At 41.2% G+C, this 19,825-nt stretch overlaps 1 protein-coding gene across 1 annotated transcript in view; it reads right to left on the reverse strand.

Moving 5' to 3' along the window:
• Positions 1 to 17,066, reverse strand: part of LOC142160977 (clathrin heavy chain 1-like) — a 73,024-nt gene extending 55,958 nt beyond the window's left edge. Inside the window, exon 1 of the mRNA XM_075216144.1 lies at positions 16,911 to 17,066. Within this exon, the coding sequence (XP_075072245.1) occupies positions 16,911 to 16,952 (42 nt within the window). The 5' untranslated portion in view covers positions 16,953 to 17,066. The remainder of the gene's footprint in view (positions 1 to 16,910) is intronic.
• Positions 17,067 to 19,825: the final 2,759 nt, after the last annotated feature.

Here is a 19,825-nt window from a genome sequence, read left to right on the forward strand (position 1 = left end):
TTAAGAGGAAACAAAACCACCAATTATATGACGTTCCCAAAATATCAGTTCTCTAGACAAGATCATACTCACTAGTATACTAGAACTGTCAGCCTTTCAGTAGAGCCTAATGGACAGTAAGTAATACATATAAAAGTTCTACAAAACTATAATGCTTATATGGCTGAAGGAGTAAAGCTGGGTACACACTACAGAAATTTCAACCAACTTTTTATGCTGAGCGATTTTACATGCGATCGATGGTCCGATCGCTCGGTCCATGGACTGCATTACACACTAGCCTTGTTTAGGACAATAAAGGGAAGAGCGGACGTCCCTTTTTACAGCCATGTTGTCGTGAGCAATGACTAATTTCGTACTCACTGTTGTGGATCGGTCGGAAGTTTATACACACTACACAACAGAAACGAGATTGGAACGGAAATATTAAACGGTACGACCAACCAAATGAGGCGACAATCGTTCATTTGGCCAGACTTTCGACCATCGTGTCACTGCACACACTGATCTGACTTTTGAACGAGCGGTCGTATGTCGGCTGATTTAACCGATTATTGGACGAAAACCATGTAGTGTGTACCCAGCTTTAGAAAGTGAAAGGTAATTTAAATATAAAGATTATTTTACCACAACACAGATTAGAATATAAATTTTTGTAGTGTTTTACCATCAAAAAAAAATGTGGACTAAATCTCAAAAGCATAACAGCTTTGTCTGTATAGGGAATTCAGTATTGAAAGTGAGAACTGGGACAGCTTCCAACATGAATCACGCTTTGAATAAACTACTAACCTGAGGCTACATTTATAGGGACAAACTGCTAGAAAAGACAAGTGAAGCTGAAACACACAGGTTGTTTCCCCAGACAGCATGCTGCAGCGATTACCCATGGGGAAGTTCTGTACATCTGCCCCACTGTGAACCAAAGAGAATTTGCTACAAATGCAGTACAGGTTCCCTTAAAAGTGTCCTGCATATGAATTATTAGAATGGCATTCCACATGCTTCATAAGCTATCCTTAATAAAAGCAAAACATAAATATAAAATAACCCCACCCCCCCACAGAAAAGTGAGCTACATCCCAATCAAATCACTTTTACACGGAAGCACCGATTTCAAGCCTTCTGGAGGCTCGTCAGATACTGTAACAGAGGTAAATCACAATTCGCTGCTGCAGACCTCAGATTATACAGCACTTATGTGTACAGCAGCTTCTTTCATAATCTTGGGGGCATGTAGTAAGTATAGTCTACAGCTAGCCATTCATCAAGCATTATGACCTACATTTCGCACTAAGATGTTCAAATCTGACAACGTCAACTAGTAGGAAGGGCGTGCTGGCTGTAAACAGAGGTCACACACTAAGGCCGTCTCCTGCCACCCTCTCCCCCCCAAAGATGGCGGAGGCTACAGGACAGGTGAATGCACTTCATGTCTGTGTATAATATATATTTTGTAAAGCAAATGCTTAGAAATAGGAATAGAATTTGATGGTAGAACTAGATTAGCCCATGTTTCATCCCCCTATTTGATACTTTTTGTAGATTCAGTATAGCCTTATGCATATCCTTAAGTGTATATCATGCATGTTAAATTCCTCTAAGGTAATAGCCTCTATTACCTCTGTTGAAAGGCCATTCCACCTCTCCACAGCCCAAGTCATTTTTACCCAAATTTCCCTGAACCTACTACTGTCATAATCTTATCTTTGCTGAAAAATGCCTCTCTGCCTTCATAAAACCCTTGATTATCTGAAAGTATTCCCCCTCTCTCTGCTCCAAGTTATAGAAGTTTAGATCCTTTAGTCTTTCCTGGTAAGTGTTGTGATTTAGACATGCTCCATTTTTGTTGCCCTTCTTTACCCACTCACTTATTTCTGTCCTACTCAGGATATGGCTACCAGAACAGATAACAGTACTTTAGGTGGTTTTAAACCAATAACCTATAGAGTGGCATTACTACCTCTCTTTCTGCTACTAATTCCTCTCCCTATGCAACCTATCCTTCCAGATTGGCCATCCTCATTGCGTTGTTTGCTTACCTTTAGATCCCGAAATATTAACCCCTGGATCCCATTCTTCCTCAGTAGATGATATGTTATTGCTATTAACACACTATTCAGACAATGTGTTATTGAACTCCAAGCGCATGATTTTGCTTTATGCTCATTAAACTGTAGTTGCCAGAATAGGAGTTAGAACCAAAAAAATAAAGACTTGTCCTGAATAAAATAATCCATTAAAGTGGGGATTTCCTTTAGGAAGCAATATATATTCATTTTGTACTCTTACCCTGAGAAAGCAGATCTATTAACAATACACAAAAGCTGCATCTATAAAGGAAACATAGTACATTACATAACACGGTTATTAAATCAAAGGTTTATTTAATCACAAAGGTATAGAATGTGGCTGAAAAAAAACCCAAAATCGTTTTTTTTTCCCTTCATTTTTTAGGTGGAATAAAGATACTATAAACAGTCAAAACTCAAAAGATCCAATTCAGCAGATCTCCCAATCCCTGCAATAGTCCATTGAAGAGATCCAATCTCCGGCTCAGGGGAGCCTTATTCAAACTAACAGTGGGGTTGTGGAAGCACCTCAACTATGAACTTAGGCTAGATACACACTACAACCCAATATTGCAGTAGTGTGTACACTTAGACGGTGAACGCTCCAAAGCACCGACCATTGTTTGCTTTGATTTTTCAGCAAAACTATAAGTCTCGTTCAGCTATGGAATGACATCCTTCTAATCTTGCAGTGTGTATACACTCACGATCCGGATCTCCATAGAGTTTACAGAGTCGTGATCTTTTTAGCTGATGGTTATGACAGATGAAGAGCACAGATCTGAGGGGTAAATCTTGTAAAACATGTATAATGTGCACACATGAATCTCAGGCTGATCGGGACATTTTTTTTCCCCAGTCGTTAGTAAAATCGTTGTAGATAAGACATTGGTTGGAAAATTCTGTAGTGTATAACCAGCCTTCGTATAAATGGGTTGTTCACAAAGATTGGGCAGAACCAACACTGCTGCCTGGTTGAATCAGACAAGCGTTACCAGGATATCTAATCTCCTGAGCTAGATCACTACAGACATCTGGGGACTGACAAATATTTTGTACTGTAAGGAATGTAAGTCAGTATAAAATATCAATTTATCACATTTTAAAAGTAAATAAATAAATGAATTTGTGTCATTTAAAAAATAAAAAGACAGAATATTTATTTGGCGTTAAGCTGGGTACACACTACAGAAAATTTCTCCCAATGAGAGATCTGTAACGATTATACCAACGGTGGAAAGTCCCGATGGGCATGCTGATTTATGTGTATATTCACCCTCAGATCTGTGCTCTTCATCTGTCATAACCATCTGCTGAACAGATTGTGACTCTGCACACTCCAAAGAGAGCTATGAACGCTACTGGTCCCGGTTGCATACACACTTCAGAATTTGCTCGACATCGTTTCTTCGTTGATAGTGATTTATAGTCAGTTTATAAAATTAAACGATACAATGAGCTTAAGTAGCATTAAACAGGATTGTGGGAGCGCACACACTAATGCGATCACACCTAACAGCCATTTATCGTGTGATTCGCACGATAATTGGGTTGAAAAGCCTGTAGTGTCTGTAATCCCAATCTGTAGTCCTTGTAAACCCAGCTTTGCAAAGTAAGGAAAATTGCAATCAGGCTGGCAACAATAGAATATGAAAGGCATTTGCCAGAGAAGGAAGACAAACCCTAAAACATATTTTTAAAGTTTATTAAAAGCAAAACAGCAAGTACTAAACATGTTTGTACCGTAAAAAATTAAACCACTGGGGCTGACAGAAGTCTAAGGGATTAGCCAAAATAATGTGAATAAAGGACACAGACCATAGTTTAGCTACGTTATTTCCAAACCATTATTTCTCATGTTTAAGGACAGTCTACTCTTTGGTAGAATTGGCAAAAAGCAAAGGATTCATAAAACAAATTTAGTGACAATATTCAAACAGGAATTTAGATCACTACCAGATAACTATAGGCCAAAGCGCTAAACATCTACAGTGGGAAAGATATTTGAGGGGTTGTTAAGTGACCATATTCAAGAATAGTCTAAAGAAAATAATATCGGCAACAGCCAGCAAGGTTTCATGAAAGAGCAATCTTGTCAAACAAATCTATATGCATTTTATGAAAAAATTGGATGTGGTGGAAATAGCAATTAGATTTAACAAAGTCATTTCACACTATGCCTCACAGGCATTTACCATATGTAACTAAAGCCTGTTGTTCTAAAATAAAAAATAAATAACAAAAAACAAAAAAAAACAAAAAACACACAACATGTAACTAGATAGAACACTGGCTAGAGTCTGTTTCCAGAGAGCAGTTCATGTTAATGGTTCACACTCCAACTAGAGTTGTAGGACTGTCCGTCTTTGGCCCAGTCCAGTTCAATCTGTAAATTATCTAGAAATGTGTGTTAAAGTCCAGTCTCTGGAGTTTCTGTGTTTGCAGACAACACAGAAGGACATAGTGAAATAAGGCCCATACAGCATGGCAGATTAGGTTCAATGTGGATAAATGTAAGTTTAAGCATTTTGGGACCAAGACATTTATGCAGCCTATACCTTAGGTAGAACACTATTGGGTAAAGCTATAATGGAGGATCTCGGTATACTTCATAGAGTTGACAACTACATGTAATGCCAATCCATAGCATCTACAGTCATGTAGATATTACCTTCTATTTAAATGGGAACTTTATATTTTTATTTTAATAAAACGAGTGAGGACTCACCTTGGATAAGCAGTTTTATTTTGGCCACCTATTTACAAAAAAAGGTTCTGGAATTGGAGAGGGTGCGGAAAAAGGGTATTCATAAATTAAAAGGGGTATGGAATATTTCAGTTATGACACAGATTTATTTACCTGGAAAAGAGCTGTTTAAAGGGAGATTTGATCCCTGTGTACAAAGAACCAAACAATGTGCACATTCCTCCAATCAGCTGCCGACTTTTACTAATAGAAACTTCATCCAATCTCTCCCGCTCTGGGAGGGGAATGACTGAGGAGAATATACATAAAGCACCAGGTGTGTGCTCAGTTGAAGAAATGGCAGAAGAACCCCCCACCAAATTATATAGTGATAAATGAATTGTATTTTAATAACAAAAAAAATGGAAAACCTCTTCTTCCTACTCTTTTTTACTAGAAACAGTGCTCCAGCAATGATCTGCTATTTTCCACTGTCTCTCTCACATAACTCAAAGGATTTTAAGAAAATGCACTTTGGTAATGGAACTGATCATATCAGACCTCTCTCCCAGTTTCACAACCTAGCAAAGAAACTCTTCATTCAAGCTTAAAGTGTCTTTTCTACCAAATCTGTAGTTCCAATTGTATAGATAGTTCAACTGAGAGGGCTATATACCCCATTCTCTATTCTTCAGATGTGAGCAACTATGGGAGAATTATTAGTACAAAACAAGCCAATGAATTTTCGACTGGCTGTTTATTATGAGAAATGAGGAAAGTAATGGAGTAGGTGGGATGTGAATTGCCCTTATTTGTGACACTGACTCCAGTGGTCGGTCGGTCACAGTTAAGAATGAAGGGGGTAGACTTATCCAACCTTCTAAAAGGAAAGGAAAAGTGGAGGTGTTGCCCATAGCAACTAAACAGATTCTAGCTATCATTTATCTAGTACATTCTAGAAAATAATAGCTAGAATCTCATTGGTTGTTATGGCCAACACCACCACTTTTCCTTTTCAGAAAGTTTGATAAATCTACCCCTAGAAGCAGAATTTAAGCTTGCAGGGAAGCTGTTAGCTAGAGGCACGGGGCAGAGGAGAATAGCCCTCAGCTTGACTCCCAAACAATAAAATATATTGCTGGTTGTAAAAACTAGATGGATGCATAGGCTAGGCTTCAAACAATTTGCATACACTAGTAGAATGTGCTGTGCATGGGCAGATATTTGAAGAGACACAAGCTGGTGTAATGTGCTGGGCATAAGTTGGCATTACATAGGCTAAAGAATGCGACGTGTACAGAATAAAAGGCAAGACATACCCGTTAGCCATCCAAAACGGCACGAGGCAGGGCTGTCCCCTCTCTCCCCTTATTTTTGCTCTGGTGATTGAGCCACTGGCCTCTCAAATTCGCCATGACCCTAATAATTCTGGTGTGCAGGTGGGGGACATCAACTCTAAAATTTCGCTTTTTGCGGACGATGTCCTGCTCTAACTCTCCCAACCAATGATTTCCCTACCTAACCTGTATAATGCTCTCCAGGCCTATGGTGACGTATCTAGCTATAAAATAAATTATACAAAATCAGAGGCCCTATTGCTCCATGTCTCCCCCCAGGAGGCCGAAGTGTTACGGTCCTCTTTCAAATTCAAGTGGCGGACTAGAAAAATAAAATATTTGGGAGTCTACCTCACATCCCGATACGACCTCCTCTAACCAAGAGAATTTCCCACCTCTCTTCGCCAAAACGCAATCTGATTTGGCTTCCTGGAACCGCCCTATTATCTCGTGGCTGGGTAGGATCATCGCAGTAAAAATGAATATCATACCCAAATGGCTGTACCTCTTCCAAACCCTACCAGTTCCTGTCCCTGCCACCCTCCTATCCAACATCCAGAAGGCCCTCACTCGGTTTATTTGGAATCATAGGCCCCCATGGGTATAGGTGGCTGTCCTGAAGAAACTATTCCCGGTGGTGGGAGGGGTCTACCCGATATTAAGATGTACTACCTAGCTTCTCACTTCTCTCTAATTGTTGCATCATATGCCCCCTCAGGTTCCATGTCATGGCTGGACCTGGAGGCGGCGCATACTGCCCTCCCTGATTTGACACCACTTTGGGGTTTATCCCCTATACACCGCCCTCGCCTTCCAAACTCCTTCCCACCATTAAATTTGACGTTAAGATTTGGGATTCCTACTCCTTCAAATTAAAGCTTACATCTGCCCTCTCTCCCCTGACCCCCATCTGGTTTAACCCCATATTTCCTCCCGGCCTCTCTAGATTGAGACACCGTCTCTGGACTCAGGCCGGCCTTAAATTTCCATCAGATTTCTCGAAACAGGGCCAGTGGCTTCTACTAGCTGAGCTCCAGTTTCACTCCCCAGGCCAGACGCTTAGCCCCTTTGAGTTCTTTCAAATCAGCCATTTTTTGCGATCCCTGCACCCAATTCTATACTGCGTCCCCTCACTCCATTTGAGAACCTATGCAAACACCACCCCATGTCCAAGGGCATGATATCACAGCTTTATAGTATCTTTCTCGATTCCACTCTTCACCCTCAGCTCCCCCACGAAGTTGAGTGGGAGAGAGATCTAGGCCAGATGAGGAGGCCTGGGAGGACATGAGACTGGGGATAGCCAAAAGCTCTATATCGACCAGACTAAAAGAAACATCCTATAAAATTTACTATCGCTGGTATTATACCCCCACTCGACTTCATGCAATGTTCCCCTCCGCGTCGCCGGACTGCTGGTGGAATTGCGGCCACAGGGGTTCTATGTTACATATCTGGTGGACTTGTCCAATTATCGCTCCCTTCTGGGATGCGATCCATGGCTTTATCAATACTTTATTTGAGACTCCCGTTGCGAAGGACCCCTGGATCTTTCTCCTTTGTTACCCTCCCCCGGATCTTGATAAATTCGCCCAAAAACTGACGGCGCACATCCTCACAGCCGCCAAATCTCTTATTGCCCTCAACTGGAAGCGTGCTTCCCCTCCATCTTTTTCGGCCCTTAAAAAACAAATTTGGAATGTGGCAGCAATGGAAGAGATTACTTACCACCTACACGACAGAGGTTACGCTTTCACCCAAGTCTGGGCTCCATGGCAAATGGCGGCAAACGCGTTTCCCTCTGATACTTGATTTCCTCGTGGAGGCCCATGTGTGGCGAGTGAGTCCCTGCTCCTGCTCTACCAACCCTTGACCCTCTAACACACATTCATTACCTTCCCTCTGACTGTACCCCTGCCTAACTTCTGCGATCTTCCTTCCCACCTCCCCTCTCTTACCCCCCCTTTTTTACCCCCCCCCCCAATTCTATTTTGATGTTGTCTGATCTATGTAAGATAAAGCAAGAAATAATATAAAAAACTGGTCACTTTACAGCTTAAGTTCCCTGTGGATGTCCTTACAGGATTTCAGTACAATGTAAATGTCTTCCTATGTACACACTGTAACTTTCAGATTTTGTATCTTGTATACCTTGTATTGCTTGACCATTCAAAATAAAGAATTATAAAAAAAAAGCCAAGACATGCAGAAGACAAAGAGTAGCAGAAATTGGTGCAGAGGACCGCACAATACAACCAAGGAGAGTGCAGTTGCTGTAGCAGGCAGTATCAGCCTACACTAACGAAACAATTCTATGACTGCTTCACTTCTCAATCACCACATATTACCTTTCAATATCAGCACAGAAGTAATCTTGGCCTTAGAAGCTGTGTAATATGTTATATAGCACAGAGTGTTTTGGGATAAATCTATCAACCTCGCACTCATAGACCTTTAACTTTTTTGCAGGAAAAAGTAGTATACAATTGCAAGGTTCATCAAATTGTGAGGGGATCTCCTGTACTCAGGCCTCTTTAGGTCATTCCACAGAATTGAGGTCTGGGATCTGACTGGGCCATTCCAACACTTATATCTTCCTTTCCTGGTTAACTTGCATGTGTGCTTTGGATTGCTATCATATTGGAAGGTGAAATTCCTCTTCAACTTACTGAAACTGGGAAGCAGATTTCAGGCCAAAATATCTTGACATTTGAAACTATTCATCTTGCTGTCTATTCTGACTAAAGCACATGTTCCAGGTGAAATGTAGCAGCCCCAAAGAATGATGCTGCCGCCACCATGGTTCACAATACATAGGATAGTGCAAAAACAACACAGCTCATTACCGAAAGAACACCATGGGCCTGATTCATTAAGGAAAGTTAAGCAAAAGTAAGTAAGGCAAAACCATGTTGCATTGGAGGGGGAGGTAAATTTAAAAATTGATGGCAGATTTATAGCTGGGGTTGGGTATGTCCTTCATCAACTTTAAATTTCAGTGTATAAATAAGCTATTAAGGAAGTGTGTGCTACATGAAAAAAAACAGACAGTATTTTCCTTATGTGCAAAATAAGGAACTCATTCGCACTCCTTGCATTGTAACATGGTTTTGTCCCTAAAACTTGAGTAAGAAAACTTACTCAACTTTGCTTAACTTTCCTTAATAAATCAGACCACATGTGTTTTAGAATTAAGGCCAAAAAGTTCAATATTGGTCAGACCACATAACACTTCCTCACATAGTTTGTGGTGATTGAATGTATGTTATTTGCAAAATTTAAATTGGATATTAACTCGGATATTATTTTTTGTGAGAAACTGCTTCTGTCTTGCCACCCACCTACCCCATAGCACTTATATGTGCAGAATTTTGGGAGATTGTTGTCACATGTAGGGAGTGACTAGTTCATGCCAGACATTTCAACAGCTCCTATAATTCTGCTGTAGGCGTCCCGATTGCCTCCCTGATAAGTTTTCTTTGTATTCTGTTAACTTGGGAGGGATGTGCCACATATTCTCACTTATTGATGATAGTGTTCACAGTTGTCCATTGTAATGGCTGTGAAATTCATTTATAAGACTCCCCTGATTAGTACGTTTCAACAATGAGCTCCTGTAGATATTTTAAAAATATCCTTGCGGACCATGGGTATCCCAGTATGATGCAACCAAAAAAACCCTACAGAAATAGCTGATGTTTATTTGGGGTTAATCACAATCTCTTTCATCGCAGGAAAGTGTACACTAATTAACTTTGAATATGATTTTGAATGTGACTAATCAACTCTGAACACAGCTACAGCCTCATTAGTAAAGTGTATGCAAACTTACCAACCAGGGTACTGTAGTTTTTATATTATTATTATTTCCACAATTTTTTCTAAAAATGATGTATTGTTTTTCAATTGAATTTTGTTGGTTGCAAAGTCATATTAAAGGTGGAAAAAAAAACTGCCATGATTTATCTTGACTTCAGGTTTTACATCACAGGCACCTGCAATTGCAATAAGGGTGTGTAGACTTTTTATACCCGCTGTATCCCCAGTTTGAGTTTTTGACTAAGGGTTAAATGTTTATGTCCAAGGATTGTCTGTTAGATACACCATTAATATTTCCATCGATCCAGACAACATTATGGGGGGTATTCAATTGTTCCTCCGGGCGCCGCCGGAACGAGCGCGTTAAAACTATTACCGTTTATACGGTAATTACTCGCTGAATTTCATCTCGCAGCTCCCTGAGCTGCGAGATGAAATTCAGCGAGTAAACTACCGTATTAACGGTTTTTACGCGCAAGTTTATCGTATAAACGGTAATAGTTTTAACGCGCTCGTTCCGGCGGCGCCCGGAGGAACAATTGAATACCCCCCTATAAGTGCCGGAAGCTGAAAAGCATCCCTATTATACCCCTTTCACACAGAGGCATGGACCCGGGAATAACCCAGGTCGTGTGTCTGTATGAATGGGGAGACCCTGGTCGCAACCAGGGTTATTCCCGGGATGGAGCCGGATACGCTGCTGCCAGAAATATGTTCCCGGGTTATTCGACTCGGGTTCACTTAAAAGCAGCTCATTGGAGGGGCTCAACTTGAACATGCAGCGTAGACATGGGTCCAGTGTGAAAGGGGGCGACCTGGGATATACCCGGGACCAAAGTGCAGTGTGAATGGTTCCAATACTGGTTGAACCCGTGTTCATTATCCCGTGTCTGACCCGGGATGTTGGTGAGAAAGGGGTATAACTGGATGCTATTACTGCCATACTTGGTGTAACCTGGTTGATGCGCACTGTTTGATCTGCACCATACATACTTCTTGGCATTCAGGCCATTCATTTCCACTTTCCTCAGACCACAAGAGCTTCTTCCACATCTCTGCAGTATCATCTACATCAGTGTTGGCTAACACTGTGACACTCCAGGTGTTGTGAAACTACAAGTCCCAGCATACCCTTCCAGCAATAAGCTGCTATATATTGGCAAAGCATGCTGGGACTTGTAGTTTCACAACATCTGGAGCGTCACAGGTTAGCCAACACTAATCTAGGTTGCATTTGCTGCAGTTTTACGGTGTTGCCAGGGCCATTCCTACAGCAAGAAATAGTGCTTCTCTGTATAGGGAATATCATGGGGACTGTGAAGGGAAGCTCATGAGGTTACTGAAGCAGCACATATATGCATGTGCCATTATACCAAAGATTAGTCTGGTGTGTTGCTTGGCTATTTGCTATATAAAAATGTAAAATTATTTTTAATGGTGCTCAATGCCTACCAAAAATGAAAGCACCAAAGCCCAAAAGTTCAAAATCCATTTAATATGCTGAGGGCTCTCGCTATACAGCACACTAGCGAGAAAACTCGGAAACAAGTTGAGAGGTGGTTTTTCCTTTAGCCATTGAATAATCTATAGTTAACTAAAGAAGACTGTGACACAGATAACCACTTCTGTAACTGCGTCTGACTAGTACCCAGATTATAGGCTGAAAACAGCTATTGAAGCCATATTTCAGTTTTCAGCTAATCAAAAAATTATAGCTTAGTACACAAATAATAATTTTGTTGTTGCCAATTGTGCAATAAGTGGAATGGTGGTACTTAAAATAAAATATCATTAATAAGGCCCTGAAGTGAGATTAACATAGTAGCTTCTATGAACACTAAGCAGCGGTAGTAATATCACAGTAATAATCCACTCAAGATTGTTCTAGCTTTATCATGAAGTTTAACCAGATCATCCACACAGATCAATATGAAGAGCAAGTCTAAACTTTTTCTTTAAATAGATTTTAGTCTTTCATCATTTTACAGACGTCGGCAATAAATAAGTATATTCATGGCACGGTTTCTTTAAACTGCTACATATGTATTCTAAATATGTAAACTGGAAAAAAGTATTTGACAATAGTATGTGTCAACACTTGGGGTCATGACTAACAGTCACGATCATTGTTCCATAGAAAAGAAGGTTAATGTGACTTCTTTAACAATGCATTTTGTCAGCTTGTATTGAACAACTGATCCCACATTTCTAATTTCACATGAAAGTATAAAAAGCATTAATAGGGATATTCACTGAGCCATAAAAATATCATGCAGCAATATAAATGTCAGGACCTTTGATGTATGTCAAGGATTCCAGGGCATGTAGTTTTTGAATCTAGCTCTGGGTCAGCAGGATTATGCTACATGATCATAACCACCAACAACAATCAAGTTCAGAAAGTTCACACACTTCCTGCATGTGGACCAACACTACCCTTCCTCACATATAATCAATGGGGATAGGAAGGGAATGTCCCTGAATATCTCATAACATGATGCTGCTCGGTATCACCGATTGGCTATGAGTAATGCACTCCAGTGATGTCATAACTGCACTAGGCGTATTCACAGCCTTTCAATGACTTAGATATGGAGCATGGGATATGATACCCAGGGAACCTCTCTCTACCTGACACTTGTATAGAAGTTAAGAAGCAGGTAAGAACAAATGATATAAAAGGGGGAAATGATTTATACACCATTCATACTGCGCCAAAAACCTGGGTTTTTGCCGGGGCAAGCCCAGACGGCCCGGGTCGAGGCGCAGTATGAATGGTGTCATGGACTTTTGGTGGGGTAATTCCCTGGTCGCCTACAAACACAATTATAAAGTTGAAAAAAAAACAACATCACAAGAGAAGCCAATCAGAGCTCCTCTTGTGATGTTGCCATGAACAGGGTCTACCCGGGAATTTCTTTCCGTGGGAGCCACTGTCCCGCGATAATATACCTGGTTCATATACCCGGGATATTACCGGGGCGGTAGTATGAAAACGGTATTACAGGAGGGGGGGGGGGGGGACTGGGGAGGGGGAATTAAATTACATGGGAGAGTGATTGGTAGTGAATAACAAATAAGTTGCATAGGGGTGGCAGACTGGAAAAGGAAAAAAGAATTATAGAGAAGGGGTAAACACTAAAGTCTAAAACACAGGGGAACCGGCTTGAGTTCAATGGATAACAAAGTTTACATTTGGGCAGTCTAAAAAACTTGTCCATGAGACCAAAGTATAAATTTGCCTCTTATAACTGGAAGGTTACCCACAAAAAATAATTTCATGCCCTGCTACTGGTGAGCTGAGACCACTGCCACACTCATATGGCACTAAATGTGGATACAGCAGTGGACTTCCTGTAAGTAAAGTTTCTTAAAAGCTCTCAAAAATGAAACATAAAAGGCACTTTAGCCTGTCTATGCTTCTTCAGTGTGTATTGGTTTGCCCAGCAAATATGCATTATTGAGAATGTGACTATAGTCAATCATTTTTGTGTTTCCCCTGGTTATGCTTATTATAAACATAGAACCTGTGTTTTATTAGTCACAGCACTTTCATTTATATTTAAAAATTAGGGATTAAAAAGAATGCAATTTAAATTCGGAGACGATTTATTTGACAGAGACATAACTATACTAGAAGTGGGAGGCATGGAGATAAATACTGAGAAACACAGGGGGTACAGTGCCAACCACTATGCTATTAGAGAGAGCAACAATCTCCAAACAAAAGCTTAAAAAGGTCTACAAAACCAAGAGCGATCATAATTTTCAAAAGCAAAATCAGGACTTGCCATAAAAATCCATCATATACTTCTTTTTGGTTTCCAAAGACAGCAGCTATTAATAACCTATAACCATGTATCCTGTAAATATGGGTGCTTTGGTAATTCAAGTTTCAAAAAAAATAAGCACTGTGTATTTCAAGATTTAGGATGGGGGAAAAAAAAATATTTCTTGGAAAATCAGGACACATGGGAGTCATATAGTGTCTGCATTCAAGAAAAGCACTACAAGCAATAATGCATGTTAAAAACACTAACTTACCAATAGATATTTACACGACATGAAATTGAAAAATTATTAAGAACTTTAAGAAAATTGTTAGGTGAATATCCTCTTTAACGTCTGTGGTTGTTCGTAAACTATGTTTCGGAACTTGCTTAGTGCAGTGGCGCACGCAGGGGAGTCTCTAGAAACCCTCCCCCTGCGCTAACTAAGTGGCCACTGTCCAATACAGCAGCCGCGGCGCTGTCAAAGAAGCGTCCGTGGCGGTGCTGCATTGTATACAGCGCCGCGGCTGCTGTATTGGACAGCGCTGGCGAAACGGAGCTGCGCAGCAGCTCTTTCTCGGGTTGTTTTTTTTTGGGTCGGCGGGGAGACACCCACCCCCCCCCCCGACAATCCTCCGTGCGCCCCTGTAGTGGTTTCACCAACTGAACTGATGGAGACTGCATTAGCATTTGGCAGCACGGTGGCTAAGTGGTAAGCACTTCTGCCTTACAGCACTGGGGTCATGAGTCCAATTCCCGACCATGGCCTTATCTGTGAGGAGTTTGTATGTACTCCCCATGTTTGCATGGGTTTCCTCCGGGCGCTCCGGTTTCCTCCCACATTCCCAAAAAAAAAAAAAAAAACATACTGGTAGGTTAATTGGCTGCTAACAAGTTGACCCTAGTCTCTGTGTGTGTGTGTGTGTGTGTGTGTGTGTGTGTGTGTGTGTGTGTGTGTGTGTGTGTGTGTGTTAGGGAATTTAGACTGTAAGCCCCAATGGGGCAGGGACTGATGTGAGTGAGTTCTCTGTACAGCGCTGCGGAATTAGTAGTGCTATATAAATAAATGGTGGTGATGATATCTTTTTGCCAATAGTCCCACTCACAGTGAAGATAGATATTTTAAACTTACAAATTATATATTTTTTACAAACACTGCTAACCCTGTGCAGTTAAAGTATAAGACAAAACATATGGTTTCTGTCTACTGTTTTCTTGTCAATTCACAAATCCTAGTGAGCGCACGTCTTTCCGGACACTATAAACGCTTCCAATATCTATATTACAAGTAATTCTTTTAAAATGGGCATTAACAGCACATATTGTACTTCTTTTTACTCATCTGCTGCATCAATGCATTAAACATAAATAATGACCTGAATAAAATAAAAGAATGGCCAAAACAGTTGGTTCGTATAAGCTCAGATTTGTTTTAGTATCAGAACTAACATGTAAAACCATTTAAACCAAACGACTTTGCTCACTACAGGTATGCAGTGTGCCAGCAAGCATAGACATTAACACAGCAGAAAACGAAAATGGAAGTCAGTAATACAGCGACTGCTACATCCTTGTGACCTTGGGTAAGTTGCTCCACAATTACCCAAACCGTTACTGAAACAGTTATGCAGCAGGAGACTGTCTGGATAATCACAAACACATGCACTGTCAGAGCTCTTCAAGGATGGAAGAGTGATATAAATGTGGGTGAAGCCTGCCCCCAAACGCATAGCAGCGTTTAGTTGTATTTGTGCCTACCAGTTAATTCACAACCTACAAATACCAAAAGGGGAGGAAGCAAGACTGGTTGTACTGACACTCCCAGCCCCTCCATTACATGGAAGGTGGGGGAGAGACTTCAGTCGCACTTCCTGTTCTCTATTCATTAACACATTCCTTTAATTTTTGCTTTAACCTCTTCAGGGCTGAATGGATTGAACAGTGATCAGTATGCAGTCAGGTTGATATAACTAGTTAATTTTTCCCTCCAATCTCATTGATTAAACTACTGCTCCACTACACAACTGGCTAATTGTCATTGCTGTTAGACTGTAGGCTCTCACGACCAAGGGCCTCTCACATTTGCACCACCTTCGTCAACCTTCAATTCTCTTCTTCTGTTTTTATGTACAATTGGTATTTTATATATTTGTTATACCGACTGTCCAGCTCTGCAGAGTTTTGTGGCGCCTTACAAATAAAGGCTGATAATGGTTATGATGCATAGGTCATCTGCCTACAATATGGATGGGAAGCAATAACAGCGTGGAGGCCAGGCAAAACACAGCTCTTTGGTTTGGCTGGAAAACGCTGCCAATAACCAATTACAAAATATGAAATATCACGTGGTCCCATAATTCAGCCAGAAAGCATATGAGTCACTATGCATGATGATGTTAAATTCAAAATTTGTGTATAGGTCACCTACTCTGGTACCCAGAGATGGCAACACAGGCCATCCCTGCATACAGCAACCCCCCCTCCTTCCTCCTCACTGCTGGAAATCAATAACCCAGAGAGGAGGGGGAAGGGAGGCAAAACTGCACATCTGCATTACCCAGTTTCTGCACAACCTGTGCAAGCCAAAAAAACATAAACCTAAGGGTAAAAGAGAATAGTGCAACATACAGCATTAGTGTTAAGTAGAGAATCATGATGTGCAAAATTATGGGTTTTAAAGATGTTGCAACATGGATTCTTACTTAAAGACATATACCAATATGATTTATAGCTTGCTTTAACATAAAATGCTGTCATAACTGGCCTTTAATTCTACAGCCATAAGAACACAAGAAATGGCTGGTAATTAATGATTCTACTACACATAGAACTAGCAGTGTTGTGAAGTATGATCTGTGTCACACAGAGGGGGCAAGAGCCTCTAACCCCTCCCCTAAAATACACCATTTAACCCTATGCTGCCCTAACTCTAAAATGCTCACAGTCACTGTCCAAGGACATTTGCTGATTCACTTCTCTGAAGAGATGCAGCCGATGGACCCGAGAACCCCACGACACGATCTCGCCTGATTTCTCCACCTACGTATGTGGCCAAATTGCACTATGCTCTTGTCACTTGCAAATAGAGTCTCCGTCGTGTCAGCTTCCCTCCTGGTAAACATCAGGCTCATGAACCAAAAATCCGCTATTCCCTCTGGGTGCAGCGCCAGTGTCCCGCTCTCCTCATCCTAATGCCCCTCTCTCCTCCGATATACTGCCCGCTTACCTGGAAGTGCTCCTGGAAGCGGATAGGCAGGATCTGAGCCATGGTTGCAGGTCCGGCCTCGGGCTCCAAGCACAGCACAAACCGTGTCCTAAGGAGACTCCGCCGGCGGCACCCGGGACACACGGTATGACTGAGGCTTATCCCGCGCAGGCGCACCAACAAGCCGGCTGCGCAGACTCAAAGATGGGCGCACGATCGGGTGGGGATGTTACTATGGAAACGGGGAGTAAGAGCAGGGGTCTAGATGGGCTGTAAGATAATAGCTCCCCCTGTCGGGTACATGAAGATGTGATAGGATGTCATTCTCCTCTAGGACCAAGCCGCTTTCGTGATAATACTAATTACTGTTGCAGCTCTCTTGCAATGGAAATCTAATTGAGGGTTTCATAAATTAAATGTGTTATTTGCAGAGTAAGCAATCTGCAATTGACGTTGAACACCTTATAACATTTTATGAACGGGGGAGGGCTGGCATATTTTAGCCAGGGTGGCAAGACTCAACTATTAGGAACATTTTAACGTGACAAAATGCAGGTGACCCAGCCCAAGGTAGTCCACTATGGGACCAGCACAGCCATGTGTATGAACATGTTGGACTGGACACAAGGCACTTTTCATTATGGGACAACTTTGGACAAATATCTGTCAAAACCTGTGTTTAACTAAATTAAATAATATACCTGAAATTACTGATATATTTATACTTAGTACAAGGGAGGAACGTGACCCTATAGCCTCGGGGGAGAGCCTGGTGAGTCCATTCCACCGTCCAGAGGCCCACGGACACGCTCTGCTCTTCTGAACATACATGGAGGCTAGTGCTTGCGCTTTGAAGCCCAATTTGGGGGCCCCACTCACCATACATTGGAACCCCCAGCAGTGGCAGTAGTTCCACCACTGACAACACTCAATGTCTATTTCACACTATGCAGCATGCCAATGCCAGAGTTTGTGTGGGCAGTTTGCAGTCTCCTAGGTAAAAATAAATGCTCTGTACTGACTACATATTGGTGGATTGTCTGAGATGTCACAGCAATTATATCTGAAATGTAATGCTTCCGAATTTTAGCCTATTACTCATTATTTTTAAAGTTCCAATATATGTCATATCACTAGAGGTGAGCAAAGTGTTTAAAACTGTTCCACTGAATATTCACCTCATCCTGCATTTGGCCGCAAAGTATTTTTCTAAACTCTTTTCTTTTATTAGAGGATCACGTAGCAATAATATATGAGTAAAAAATGAATACATTATTAAGTTTTACAATCTGTACCTCAAACAGAGAAATGTTTTACATTATATGTTTTTTTATAACATAATAATATTGGTCAAACTATGAAAACCTCGATACCAAACTGTGGTCATATTAATATTGAAACCACACTTAAAAGGAAAAACATTATAAACTATCCTTTTCCTTAGATCAATATACACCGTCTTCAAAATAAATTATGGAGACATTCACCAACCTGGTGATGTCCCTTCCCAATTTGTTCAATAAATTCACAGAATTTGGCAAGCTATCTCATTTTAAATTAAACTACTTAAAATCCATTGCACTAAACCTTACAACACACCTCAAGTGATAGAGGATCTGAAACATGCATTTCCCATTTGTTTGTCCCACATAAAATATTTAGGCTTTAACATCGCAAAAGACCTAAATCAACTTTTACACACCAATTTCTTGCTGCTGTTATCCAAACTCTGCAAGGAGCTACATGATTGGAATCAAAAAGCTTCTCTTGGATTGGGATGATTAATATTCTTAATATGAATTCACTACATAAAATACATTACCTCCTACAGACATTACCCAACCACATTCCCTTCAAGTGATTCTTGGACGTTCAATGATATAAAGGACTTCATTGAGGGTGACAGAAGGCCTTCTTTGGAAGTGAACCTATTATATTGACCGAAACATAGTGGAGGCCTTCAGCTCCCCCATATGTATAGCTACTATCAAGCCACCTTGTTGAATAGGGTACCAGAATGAACTAGAGGTGGCAGAGCCGTAACTTAGAATTCTAGCACCTGGGGCGAGAAAGACAAATTCCGTCCCCCTAGCCCTCAATTTTAACCAAATGAACCTAAAACATTCCTAAACAGCGCCCCCCTTCAGCGTTGTGCCCTGGGCGGTCGCCTCTATTGCACATCCCTAGTTACGGCCCTGAGAGGTGGGGCTGTAAAGCAGTGGTTGGAGATTGAGAAGCAATCCATGCAAGTTCCTACTAGGATCATCCCATTGTGATTAATTCTGCCTGTGACTTCACACCCATCACTTACCCCCACCATTGCTTGTTGGAAAAAAAAACGCAGATACCAGTAACTTAATTCCTCAGTGGTCTCTCCCTTAACGTCAATTGTAGCAAATGCCCAATTGCCACCAGGTTTGGAAGTATTTGCTTTCAAAAATTGGTTAGAGACAGGGGACTTCCAGGTTTGTTCTGCTGCTGTGTACCAATGGAATACGTGTTTTTAGTGAAATCCAAGCAATGTTGAAACTTCTCCTGAGGGAGGAGTAGAAACATTTACAACTCCACTACTTTCTTAATAGAAAAGGTTTGCTTGGAGGAGACCTTACCTCTTTTGACCAATTGTGCTCAAGTCCTCATAACCCTCCTGATTCAAACTCTAAACTGTACAAATTAATCATCGGAGATCTGTACAACCCTCTGCCACAGTACACTAAAGCTTGGGAGAGGGACTTTGGCCAAAAAATTGAGGAAAGTAAGTGAACAAAGATCTTTCAGATGACACATGCTAGTTCCCCGAGCCTATGTGTAGCTGAAACACATTTTAAATTACTCTCTAAATGGTACAGATGTCCTTATACTATTAGTAAGATGCCCGTAGCTGCATCCAACGTATGTTGGAGATGTCAAGGACCCGGGTAGCCCGCTTCATACTT

This window comes from Mixophyes fleayi, chromosome 1 (genome assembly GCF_038048845.1).
Source record: "Mixophyes fleayi isolate aMixFle1 chromosome 1, aMixFle1.hap1, whole genome shotgun sequence".
NCBI classification, from domain to species: Eukaryota; Metazoa; Chordata; class Amphibia; order Anura; family Limnodynastidae; genus Mixophyes; species Mixophyes fleayi.